At 38.7% G+C, this 13,411-nt stretch overlaps 1 protein-coding gene across 6 annotated transcripts in view; it reads right to left on the bottom strand.

Annotated features, from left to right (window-relative positions):
- Window positions 1-1,734: 1,734 nt before the first annotated feature.
- thsd7ab (thrombospondin, type I, domain containing 7Ab) overlaps window positions 1,735-13,411 on the bottom strand; it is a 200,170-nt gene continuing 188,493 nt past the window's right edge. For 4 of the 6 annotated variants that reach the window (XR_312239.1, XR_312241.1, XR_312240.1 and 1 more), the window contains 4 exons: window positions 11,822-12,035; window positions 8,527-8,614; window positions 8,055-8,335; window positions 3,670-3,716 (listed from right to left, as the gene is read on the bottom strand). Coding sequence is in view for 2 of the 6 variants with exons in the window: in XM_005751475.1 (XP_005751532.1) it covers window positions 3,626-3,716; window positions 8,527-8,614; window positions 11,822-12,035 (393 nt within the window). In the remaining 4 variants the exon portion in view is untranslated. Of the gene's footprint in view, window positions 3,717-8,054; window positions 8,336-8,526; window positions 8,615-11,821; window positions 12,036-13,411 lie in introns of all 6 variants that reach the window. The other 2 variants (XM_005751475.1, XM_005751476.1) reach the window with 1 other exon arrangement.

Below are 13,411 nucleotides of genomic sequence, written 5' to 3'. Positions count from 1 at the left end.
ATAACACACTGAATGCACATTTTAATTTAAATAAAAGTCTTAGGAACAAAGTAATAGATTTGAAATTGTAAAACTCTTTATTTACTTTTTTATTTCTGGGTTCTGACAGACCTAAGCTTGTGTTTGAGAAATTTCTGTAAGAGTTCATGCTGCAGAAAAACACTGTAATTTATAAAGTGTGCACTTCTATCAAAAAATGCTCAGTTTAATATTAATCTTGTCAGAATCCAAAAATTACAAACTAATTAGACTGACTGCTAAGAATTTAACTAAAACGCACAAACATATTTTGTTTCTTGTTCAAGCCTCAGTTTCGTCCTTTTTTTCTACAATTTTTACAGTCTGAACACAATGCACTATATACCATTGTTATTATCTATCTTGGTTTACTCAAGCATCACTTTTGATCATGAAATTGTCAAGAAAAACAGTAAAATGTAGCTTTTTGTCAAATAAGAGAAAATACTTATTGCTTTTAATGGACGCAATCCCAGTGAGCTAGTTATGTGTAGTTCGACCGCTCTGCATATACACAACTATTTGTTATATAAGATCTGATGGAGTACAGAGAGTCATACCTCCTCTAAGTGTATTGTAATCTGACTGTCAAAAACAGATTACTGAGTGTTTTAATGTCTTGAGAGGGTAAAATATTTACCTACTTTATGTGCCCCCGTTTCCTTTCAGCTCAGTGTAAAGGTCTGTTGTGGTCTCTCTGCTCTCCTCTGTTCTCTGTTTTGTTACATTTATGTTCCTGCAACCTACATTCTAGCCACCAGGGGGCAGAATAAAGACATTGGTCCTATAGGAAAATGGCTCAGACCCCAGTTAACAATTCCCTGATGGGTTTATTGTCTCAGTCACTCATTTGAGGTCATGTTCAATAACACCACAGGTAATCTAAAAGGTCAATGTAGTTGCCATGAAGTCTCTGCCATGAAGGTTTGTGAAGTCCCTGGATAAGATTTATACGGGTGTCATGTTTTGGTCAGTATGACTACAGATATCTGTGTTTAAGGCCCTAATGCGTAGGCTTCACCTTCCAGACTGTGAAACATCCAGGGACTGTAGGGAAATTAGCCTGTATGGCTAAATCTGACACATGAATTTAAGAAGTTTTGTTAATTAATATGCATTATCCCTCTTAAATAAGTATAAACATAAACATACATTCATCTTTTACGCACACAAAGAGGAGCAGAGGAAAGGGGATAGGGTGAGATGACCCACTGTGGTGAGCCCTAACACACTCAGCCGAAAGAACAACAGAACCCGATGTGAGCGACAGAGATCACAAACTTGGCAGGATAGTGGTCAGAGATCAAATCTGAGTGTTTTCCTATAGATTTCTATTGGACCTGAAGGCATTTTGCAAAACAGGTATCGCCCCCCAGTGGCCATTAAAAAGAATGCTGGTTTGAGGTACTTGTGGAGTTTTCAGATCTAGAAGCTATGCCCGACTGAAACTAGAGTCTATAACAGCTGTTGAAACCAGTGAGTAAGTTTAAGGTGGCTACATCCATCTCTTTTGTACAGTTTATGCACTGAAGTGTGTTATTGCCATTAGAGTGCTAGCAAACAGGGGATGGCTGTGATGATGGCTCTCTAATACAAAATCCAGCCTCCAACTCCTTTAACGCCAGTTTTAAGTATTTTTATTTGAAGGTTTTCTTCCTTAATGAACATATAAAGAAAGTAATAAAAAAAAAAAGACTCCATAACTTTTCTCTTTGTGTGTTTACAACCGTGTCCGCATTTATTTTTAGTATTTCTTCCCATACATATAAACAACCTGTACAAAATGGCCGACTCTTCATCTTTTTCCGCTTCTTTTTGCTTTCCTTTTTTGTTTGTTTGTCACAACATACAACTTGCATCATGGTAACAACAATCAGCAATATCATACACCCACTTTGCAATATTCAAACTAAACGTTTTCTGTGCAATACAAAATAAATGTACACATACTTTGATTTTTTTTTCTCCAAAAAATAAAAAAATTGCTGTTATTTACAAATCCAACAAAAAGAAGTAAACATTCTCCACACCAGTTTTGCTTTTACGTTGAACTCAGAAGCGTGTTCTCTTATTATTAACATATTGTATACTTGTTTGTACAGATTGTTTTCTTTTTAATATTTCATCTTCGTTTCGTGTGACTGAAAACAATAGAGCACCTATAATACTTACTACATGAAAAAGTTTAAAAACTGGTTCGATCCATCTACCTAACCTCGAAAGAAAATTTCGTTGTTTTTTTTTTTTTGTCTAAACGTACTGTAGTGTTGACGTTTGCCCCATTCAAGTATTAAACTGTCTTAGAGGACTGTTAGTATTCAGTTATCGTCAGTAAGGCAGAAACGACATTTGCATGACATGAATGATTAAAATTTTGCAGTGTCCATTTTTTTATTACTTACTGCAAAATTTGAGTGTTTGCACATGATCTGTTGTATGTAAAGAGTTAAAAAAAAGTATTTAAAAAAGAACTTGTAAAGCAGGCGATCAGTTAATACCTGCTGATATCGTAGTTGCATCTGGGCAGAAATAAAGTGATGACACCAGACGAAATCTACAAACCACAAAAGCGACTTTACTACAACCAAAAAGTCCGATGTTTGTGAGAAATAAAATCTATACATATATTTACTTGAGATTCACACCTGTTTTATCGAACGTGACACGTCTAAACGTCCCTTCCTGTCGCTGTTGCTTCCCTTGTAATGTTCTCGTGTTGACTGAAGCTGTTCCTCTGCTTTATGTTTTTGTTTTTTTGTCTGTGGAAGAGGCAGTGTTTTATGGCAATAGAAAGTAGAAGTCACATGTGCATATCATGCTGCACTAATATAGTGCAATGTAGTGCCTGAAACAAAGCAAGGGTGGAGGCAAGCAGGCAGGCAGGCAGTAGTTTCCATGAACAACTGATTGCAGGCTACTCCTCCATCAGCATCATACAGATCGGTTTATCCCACAAACACAGGCCTGTGTGCCTCTGAATCAAGCCGGAAAAAAAAGAGAGGGAGAAGTAATGCCTCCCTTTTGTTCAAGACCGTAAAAGAGATTTGAGTCAAAACCCAGTTGAGGATTGAGAAAAAGGAATCCAAACCTTTTTATGGAGATTTTCCTCTCCCTCCTCCTCTTCCCTGCGGTGACTTTTGGCAACGTGCGAAGCGTCAGAGCATCCTAAGCCCCCAGCTACTCAGCATTTTTAGGGACAAGCAGAAAAAGCGCGGGGGAAGAGCTAGAGCCTGCGCTGCCATGTTCAAAGACAGCAGGAGGGCTGGTTCTGTCTTCTGCGCCCAGCATTTCCAGTGTCTCAAACAAGTCTTTCAATACAGAAATACTGGTGTGTAGGGGGCAAAAAAAAAGGCATTTCCTTGAACACGCTGGAGGTCATAAAAGCTCTGCAAAAAGAAAATAGTCGAGAAAACAAAAGAGGAGTGAATGAAGCTCTACTTGAAATGGTTAAACCCCACCAGTGTCTCTGCTAAGAGGATTTCCCGTCATTTCTGCGCTCCGTGACGTGTCCATTCACGCTGCAAACATCCATGTCGCTCACTGTAATGGCATGATGAAGTGGGTCTCTGTGACAGGTGAAGTGCTGGGTGAAGCAGCTCGTGGAGGACTACATGTCCGTGTCCCCGTCGTAGGCGAGAGTCAGAGGTTTTAGTCGGTTATTCTGCTGTCTCTGTCTCTGAGGTCTCTTTGGCTTTTTGCTGTATGGAAAGATGAAAACGGGGTCAGAGTGGCACTTGAAAGATTCTCCGAACACAACTCTGCTTTCACTCTAATCATGAAGTGTTTGGGTAAATGCGATGGCAGTTATGAGGCACACAATGCAGGTGAGGCGATGTCACAAACGGGGGAGGGAAAGTGTTTTGAAAAATGCAAAAGATGTCCATATGAATTGTGTTTTGCTTCCTAATTTTGATTTGTAGTTTCAGGGTTTTTTTGATAATCTAAAAAATACCTGTTCCCAGTTTTAAGCTGATAGTGAACCTTCTCAAGTATCTCTAGTCCACAAATAAATTATCAATACTTAATGTAACGATAGCCTTGATCTCTTTTGTTCTGAATCCCATGAAAATGACAAAACCAATGAGACTTCCTAAAAACCATTAAATTATTATTTAAGTCTTAATAAAAACATTAGCAATTGTTCAAAAGTAGCTCTTCACTTCTGTTTTTGACCTTAAAAAAGGATGCAGATATTACATCACATCATAAACTGTGTGTGTGCTTTTTTTTTTTTTTAAACAATCATGGTGACATCTGGCATAAGTAATGACAAAAGTTCTGCAACACAGTCAATAAAGAAAAAAAGACCCATACCTGATTAAATGTGGCCAATTTACTCATATAGACAATTTCCTTGGGAACGGCCATGCCTTGTTTTGATGACTCCCTGGATGTCCCACTCTGACCATTAAACTGGGCACTCAAATCACATTTTACTACAAGCTTCATTCACCCAATGGAGTAGCCTGATCTTTTTGGTAGAACAGCTCATCTGGCAGATGAGCCGTTCAACCTGCTGAGCTACCTCTGCTAGTGTTGTGATTTCCTTAATTTTTGGAGAAAGAGCACTGAGTGGCCGGGAGCCAAATCATAAGATTAAAGCAGTTGGTGAATGTTTGTGGCTAAAATACTCAGTATGCTGGCCCAGGATAGCATGTATCACAGCTCAGGTGGTTTGCTTGAATGCTTTCATGCTTTTTTTCTTTGGGGGGGGGGGGTAATAATGTGACACTCTGGGTCATGTCTGGATACCAGGATCAGATTACTACTGATGATCCTTGAAATGAAATTTAGGTCAGTTTGAAAAAAGCTAGTGAAATATCGCAGAAGAGCAATTTAAGTTGTCAAAACAGGACTGGCCGATGATGATTTAAAAATGGTCCAGAGTTTAAATCAGGTATGGTTTTATTTATATAATATGGTTCTACTCACTCAGTATTTGATTGCACCTTATTTTAGGCTTCTGTATTTCAACCATGTCATCATTGGTTCTGAAATTTCATGGGATTCAAAATCTGACAGCTACAAAAAACCTCCTAACAAAATAAAAAAAACTACGACTCAGGTTACCTTAAAAACTAAAAAGCTGTAGAGCCCAGACTACAGTCACTGTACTGGTTAACAGGTTTTAAACAAACAGTTTTTTTTGTTTGTTTGTTTTTGTGAGAAATGAGACTCATACATCTCAGTTTAAAAGGATGAAGAGCTATTAGTGAGTTAATATGCAGAGAGACGATCACATGCCCGACCTCTTCTACCAGAGAGGAAAAAATCTTCTAGATGAAGCAAAGACACAAAGCTTTTCTCTGAGCTCTCAGTGCTGCTTAAACATCAGGGTGTGTCAAAGTAATGAGGTGTGTAATATTAGACATTTTCAGAAGCATCTGATATCCCATAGAGAACGGCTTTTGAAATCATTAAAGCCAATATTTAGTTCTGCTGTGTATTCTATCATTTAACTTCTATTGTTAAGATTTTTTTTTATCTAGTTTTAACCAGAAAAAAAAGTCTAATTACGAGAAATGTACCGAAATGCTTTTTGAAGCACTGGATTTGGTGAGCACAATCAGAGGAACACTCTAGGGAATTTCCTGTGAATAGTTTTTCTGATGAAGAGCTGATAAAATCGCTGCAGAGTAAACGACAGCAAACGTTCAAGCAAGCAGCAAAAACGTGTTCATCAAACACCTCATCTGTAGTGATGCGTGATCACACTACAGCTGTAGCTGTGTTTGTTCTTAATAACAAAGAATCTTTTTCAGTTAAACGATTATTTAAAATAAAAGAAGAAATTAAATAAGGTTAAAAAAATGGTCATTAAAATTTCCTGATGTTAAAAGTGACACAGAGCGTGTTTTAGGCCAAATCGAAGCAGAGTATATAAGCCAAAGAAAAGCACCAAAGGTTGATATTACATTTATTTAACAAAATACTGATTGCTATTTGAACTTCTTATCTTCTTATCCTACTTTATAGATTATGGTCTTTTAAAGTAAAGGAACACAGAGGAACAAAGAGTGTTTATCTTGTAACAATATTGATTGGGAAGGAAATAAAGGGCATGTGTTGCTATGGTTCCATCTTTGTCCACAAGAGGGCAGCGTGACATCGTTTTATTAAAGCACTTCAGCCTCGTGGAGATCTAAACCTGATTTAAACCTTGCCTGGAGTTAATACTTAAATGTCTCTTTAATGTCATCATCTCAGTCTGCTCATATTCTGCTTGGAGTTTAAACAAGACGATTATTCCCACACATTAGTATTAACCCTCGTTTAAAAAAAATTAAATGAGAGAAAAATAATTTTACACGAGCTCTGAGAAGTATGATGAAAGTATATGATGGTGAAGAACATGTCCACTGTAGCAATGTTATTTTTAATGTCATTTTTTAAACATTTGAAGTGTAACTTTTTTCCTTTTACCTTTTTTCCGCTCTGCTAACAAGTATTCACACATAAAAAGTTTTTTTTTTAAAATACATCACAGTTTTGTGATTAACACAATCTCTCTAAGTTGAGTTTATGATATTCATGGATAACTTTGTTTGATAACCTAAAACAAATAAGCTGTAAAATAACTGCATTTATTCAGCAGTGCAGAGACTCTAGCATTTCTAATTTCCTGTATTTCTGTGAGGAATCAAATATTTTTACTAGTTGAACTGTTCAGTTTTTCATACAAACATGTAACAAGCTTATGAAACAGTTATTGATTTAAACCTAACTGTGTATTAAGAAAATTATCATTATTTTTGTCCATGTCTTTATTTGAAGTTGGGTTTTGGTTTTTTTTTTTACTTTTTGAGCCCTTATTTTAATTTTTTAAAATATGAGCTATAATGCATGGGTATATAATGTAACTTTAATGTCTGGGTCAGATTTAAAAGGAGTTCAGAAAAGCACAATACAGCCATATGGACATCCCAGTCTCATAAAAATAGCATTAATGCAGATGTTATTATTTATTTAAGCTGAGTAAAATGTTTTTCATGACTACTTTCAGTTTAGTTTTGTAACAATGGTGACTGTAACAATCGTGGCTTACGTTGCGTGAATGTAGCCGCTGTAACGCTTTTCTTCTTTATTGAAATCCTGATGGGAACAATTGAGCTGAGTGTTTTTAATGTTGCCATCTTGGTGTTTTAAAACTCTATTTTTGACTTTCCAAAATAAGCATCGTATTGTATTCACTAAGACTTGAATCTGGAGCCTTAGAACAAAAAACGAGTGTTTTCCAAGGTCATATAAGAACAGAGCGAAAGGTTTTTCTCCCAGAAAGTTTCAGTTTGTCTCTTTGTACAATCAGAGGAGTCGCCTCCTGCTAGCTGTTAAAAAAGAATGCAGGCTTAAGGCACTTACACCATCACTTCACTCTTTTGACCTACAAGCTACGTCCGTCTACACCAAGTCTGTGGGTGGTAGCTGTACTTTTGAACTTTGGCCAGAGCTGACCTTTTCTCTGCAGTTTTTCAGTGTAAGCTGACCGCCTCCTGGCTCTTACTTTTTGTTGAGTGTACAGACACAGAAGTGGTTTCAAGTTCTTATTCAACCTCTTTACTCTCGAGCTGTCTTCTGGGATTCATGTTTAATATCTTCTCACTATTTGTGATTAGCTGGACCTGGTAAGTATAAACGTCATCATTTAACAGGAAGTCATCATGTTGTTACAGATGTTACATTCTTTGTTACTAAGAAAGTGATGTCATATAGCGATAGTAAGCTTACTTTACAGCATACAACAGGGTAACCTGTCTTTAAACACCAATGTTTCGTGGACTCTTTCTTGTCCTAAACAAATGGTTGACATCACGGGGGCTCTGTCATATATCTTTTAGAGAAACACTATGGTTTGCAATCAGCTGTAATTATAAATTGGCTTTGTGATGTGTGTAGATTTACTTGGAGTGCGTGATTATAATTAAAATAAGGCAGTGGGTAGAGAAAAGGTCAGGGTGACTTAACATCAGTGTGTCTAAGAGCGCTAAAAGATCTCTACGAGAACTGAGAGAAACATATTCTGGGTGGTTTGCCCTCACCTGGACCAGCACCTTCACTGAGCCAGTCAGGCAGGACATGTGACAACTTGACAAAGGTCACAGGGAAAGCTCAGGGACTTGCAGGTACTTATACTGAAGGGTGTGTCGGGGTGGGGGTGAACCCTCCACATCCTCTTTAGCTGCTGCTGCTTTGAGCTAGGTCTTGGCAATCAGGGCAGGTGTAAGTCATCTCGTGTGCATTTTGGCCCATCCACACTGCCGTCCCATTGGCATCAGACTCTTGGGCCTTAAGTGAGCGATGCACCTTAGCACAGTAGCTGCTGCTCTCACATGGGAAGGGCATGAAGCAAGCAAAATAAGTAAAGACAAAAAAAATCCAAAACCAAAAACAGGAATGATGTGAGGGAGGGGACGCTTGAACTCAGAGTGGGTGGGGGGTAAAAAATGTTAATAGTTTCATGAATGAGGATGAGGAGGATGATTATAGGGGAGATTAAACTCATCAACTCACCAAGCTAGGTATATCATAGACACTATGAATATGAGGAGCACAAAGGCTCCAGCTGCTACACCATACACCCACATCTTCAGCTTCCCATCTGTGGAGGAGGAAGCTCGTCAGTTTGTCTGTTTACACTTTGACATGGAACCAGAAGCCATTAAAAGGACTCTGTGAAGATTTCTGCAGTACTTTATAACAGTTAGGGACACACTGATCCAACTTTTTCCAGTTCCAATATGATAGAGAGACACTGGCTCAGAGTATCTGCCAAAACGGTATTGATCCTGTGACAAATTAATAAGCTATATTCCTCACTCTAAGGAAGAGACTTGGACTCATTCTTTTATGCGTAAGGAAATTTAATTTAATTTAATAGCCTAAATAAAATAATAATATATTTTTATTCATCATGCACTAGTCTCCCTTCAGCTCACTGTGAGAGTCATTACTGTATATTGCTGTGATTTACAGCTGCACCAGCTTCTGCTTTCCAGGTCTGATGTGAGTGCATCACCTCTCATACAAACACGAGCATCCTGAGTGGAGTAAAGCTGACAACTACTACTTCTTTTTGCTGTTTCCTTTAGAGGTCTCCACAGCGGATCATCTGTCTCCATCTCGCCCTCTCCTTCGCATCCTTTTCTGTCACAGCAGCCCTGCGTCTCCTCTCACACTACATCCATGAATCTTCTCTATGTTCTTCCTTTTCTCCTCCTGCCTGGCAGCTCTATCTTCAAAATCTTTTGTCCAGTATATCAACTATCCCTCCTCTGCACATGTCCAAACCTTCTCAGCCTTTCCTCCTTAACAAGTGAAATAATAATCTGCTTTACCACACTGTGTTAGATTATTTTATTAATAATAAAAGGCTGCCAATGAGAAGGTAATACAGAAAGCACTGTCGATGTTGGAGCTTTTCAGTGGTGTCAAATCACTCAACCACAGTTTGAGGTGAAATATGTCTAAACTGGTGATGCTTTGCTGTTACTGTTGTAGCTCTCCTGCTAACAGCTGCTGATGTGTGGTGTAGTAATCGCAGACAAACATAGAATTATTGAACAGACTGACCCACTGTCAACAATACCTGATCCTGCTTTGTGAATTAGGATTGAACTGATATAAACATCCGATTCAAGTATTGGATCAGTGCATCCCTCTAATATCAATAAATAAATAAATCACATAGCTTGTGGTTTACAGTGTAATATCCTGAGAGTCAGGTACTTATCTGGGGGCATAGTGGAAGAAAACAAGGCAAAAAATACCGGGAATGAGAAACCAGCGGAGCATGTTGTTATCCATAAATGGTGCTCTGTGTATTTTCTCAGGGTGCAGCAGCTTTTGTCAGATGGGCAGCGAAGAGCCAGAGCCTGACGGTTAAATGGGCCAGGGGCTGACTTCACACAAGTGATCTGTGATCATTGCTTACAGACTGCAAAGTGTACTAGTGTCCATTTCCCAAACTACTGTCACTCGCAGTCATGTAAACATGTTGTCTCTTATTTTTTTTTAATAATTAGTAGAATGTGTCAGAAATAATGGAGTGATAATTTATTAACTCCGCAGGGGGTAGAAATAGACTCAAATAGACTGAAATATTAAATGAAATCTGAATTTTTCCTTTATAGAGACCATGTCTCAAACAGAGCTGGAGCCAAAATAAATCTCGGCACTGTAAGAAAATATTTTTAGCCAATTTAGTCATTTAATTTAGAATAATAGATATTTTGTCAGATTACGTTTTGTTAAAACTTAAAGAACCCCAGTCGTTTTCTTTCCAAGCTCCTTAGACGAGCACAACTCTGACGTCAGACCAGAAAACCGAAGCTGGCACATACAGGACAAATCAGTGACGCAGTGGGGCATTATAACTGTCAAACACGCACCCATCATCTTTTTTTCTTTTTCCAGCTTACAGTCGTGTTTATGCAATTAGTACCCTGTAAGTACTCTGTGTGTACTCAGTAAGTATGCGGCACTTGCAAAAAATATTGAAGTGTCGATTTCTCAAACATGCCCAATTGCTTTTCTCTTGTTCCCAAAGTTGACCTGATCACAGTGCAAATCACAAGCTATATAATCTAGTTGCATCTTTATTTATATCTTACGCTAGTGAAGTATAACAGCAAGCATTGTATTGCAAAACAAGCAAGCATATGGAAGATAAACAATGCAACGGTTACTGTAAGTGATGGTTTGTGGATGTGGAAGTGTTTGCTCCTGAGACACTTTAACTCAATCTGTTCTGTGCTCTCGCATCCTAAATGGTTCTCGCATTCATCATCAGTCACAACGCTCCGTGCAGACGCCGCTCTCAAACGTTAATGTAGCGGAAGTCAAGAGCAGGTAGGAAAGCTTCATCAGTGCATCCAAAGGGACTCGTGTGATATTACATGTTGGTTTTATTTCATACAGAGCTGCAAGTACAAGCTAACATTAATTCAGCACTGTCAACACTAAATCCGCCCAAACACACTGAAAGTAAAGCACGTCCTGCTGTTGTCATGTGAAAACCTCTCAGCTTTATGTCTTAACTTCACTTCAAGGATTATGTGGAGCTCTGTAGGTTGGAAAAAGTCAGACGCTGGACTCGGAAATCTTTTCCCTTCAGCCACACTAACAGAAACTTGAAATGGAGGAGTTTTTATTATTCTCTGCACATTCTTTACTTTACAGATACTTGTTTACCATCACTGTAAGCAAAGGCTTGCTTTGGAAAGGATGCAATAGTTGTGCCTACATTCATTTTTCTATAGAAAGAAAAGCTTGTAAAGCAGCACTTTAAGTAGTTCCCCAACACATGGCATTTTAAAGATTAAATGGGGGTGCTGTTATGGTTTTTCTTATTTTCTGTCATATCACTGCATGTCAAAGATGGGGGGAGTTTTTATTTTTAAAACCAGCTCTGGCTGTTAGCACAGCAGCCTCATACATCTGCTGTTTGTGAGAAGCCGTCAATCAGAGGAAAACTGGCTGAAAGTGCAGGTGGCCTAAAAACAGGAACCAAAAAGGTTGTTTTAAGACGGCAGATGAACTGAGGGGCTAGGCAGAGGCCATGTGTAAGATAAATACGGATCATTTTGACCTGTGAAACATACAAAATTACTCTAGTAGAGTCCAAGAAATACAGTATAGAGGTGCAAATGAGCATTGGAGAGGTCTTTTAAAGGTTTTCACTTGACAGCAGCAAAACAATTGTATTCTCCTTGCATTTGTGATGTTTGTTAACACTGACGATAACCTGTAGTTTGGTAAACAGTGCTATGAATCTGCATAAGGTGTGATGAGTGTGTGATGGTCTGACCTGGTCCATAGGGCTGCAGGTACCAAGTTCGCCCGTTGCGTCCGGGCTGGATGGTGGTGGGCAGTGTGGGGTTAATGGCACGACTGGTCTTCACATCCCCCTTCTTGTCCCCTGCTGTGGGGATCTCCAGGATGGGGATGGGGGCACACTGGTCCAGCTGCCCAGTGGTTGACAGCACTTCTGTGAAGCCTTCCTCGCACATGCAAATACCAGCCTGCAGGGGGCAGCGCAGATTCATATATGATTTAAGCTGGAGCGACAGTACAGTGCTTGGAGGGATGTTAAACAAGCTAATCTCAAAGTGAATTAATTCATGAGGAGTGTTCAGAAGAGTCCTGGCTGGTATGGCAGCATGGCCGACCTGTTACTGTTCGAAGACAGGTTTAACTGCTGCACTGAGGCCACCACGTGTTGACATTTCTCATTCATTTACAGTCAATCAAGATAAAAGCACAAGCTTCCAGACAAATCGAACCATTTCAGAGCTGTTTGTGACCTGCTGTAGCCTCATTCCCATATACTGTATTTTCTGCTAATGCCTGTTTCCAATTCAGCAGGAACAATAATAGTCTGTGCTGCAGATGGAGGGCCATTTAAGCATTGCTTTGCACCCAGAGTCACCTGCTGTATGTTCACCGAAACAGTTACAGTCACAAGTATGACCCCAGGTTGGGCATTAACCCCTTAAATCAAAGTGTGTCATATTTGATGCATTACTTTTTGAGAGCTTCTACATCATCAGTGCTAATCCCCCTCCCCTGAAAAACCTCAATAAATTGCACAATTCATTTTTAAGCAATAATTTATAAAAAGCCAGATGTAGCAAATATGACAACAATTAAGAATCTCATATGCAAATTAATATTTAATTCAAAATGTCAGAAGGTTCAATAAAACCTATTTTAATGCCTTGCTCAAAGGTATTTTAAATGTGGTAAATAGCGAGGGCTCCTAACTGATTTCTCCAGCTGTCACCAACTTATTAACAAGATTTAAACTTGTACTGTGGATGTGGAAGATTCGCCAACTAGACAATTAAATGTTGGTGCCCTCACTTGTCAGCAACAGAAATACTACTCTGTTAATCTACTGGAATTATTCGTGTTTTTTATTAATGCACACAAAGTAGAGAAAGAGAATACCTGCAGAGCTCTATAGTATTATAATGTCAAAAATGAGCATTTGTATATGAGCTGTGCTGACTAAACTGGCAATACATAGATGCATTGTGCATAGACGTGCGGAAGGAAAGAAGACTGCTGTCGTCACTGCTAATGTTAGGTTACGTTGCCAGGTGTAGCTAACGTCATGCATGTGCAGTGTTATGCACAGTGGCATTTGAAATAAGCTGTGATTAATTCCTCTTAAATATACATGTGATTTGTGTACAGACAAAGTTTAACTGCCATTAGATTTTGCTTAAACTGGACTGTTTTCTGATATTTATGGTGCCAAACTGGGTAACGCTTGACTATGTTTGACCCTCAAAGTCCAGTTTATTTGACTGGTGTAACTAATAATGGATTGCATTTATATAGCGCTTTTCTAGGCACCCAAAGCACTTTACAATTCCGTTATTCATTCACTCTC

This window comes from Pundamilia nyererei, unplaced genomic scaffold (assembly GCF_000239375.1).
Source record: "Pundamilia nyererei isolate P.nyererei 1_Seehausen unplaced genomic scaffold, PunNye1.0 scaffold00313, whole genome shotgun sequence".
Lineage (NCBI taxonomy): Eukaryota > Metazoa > Chordata > Actinopteri > Cichliformes > Cichlidae > Pundamilia > Pundamilia nyererei.
Note: the sequence above shows the minus strand (reverse complement) of the source record. Positions and strands in the feature narration are given on the sequence as shown.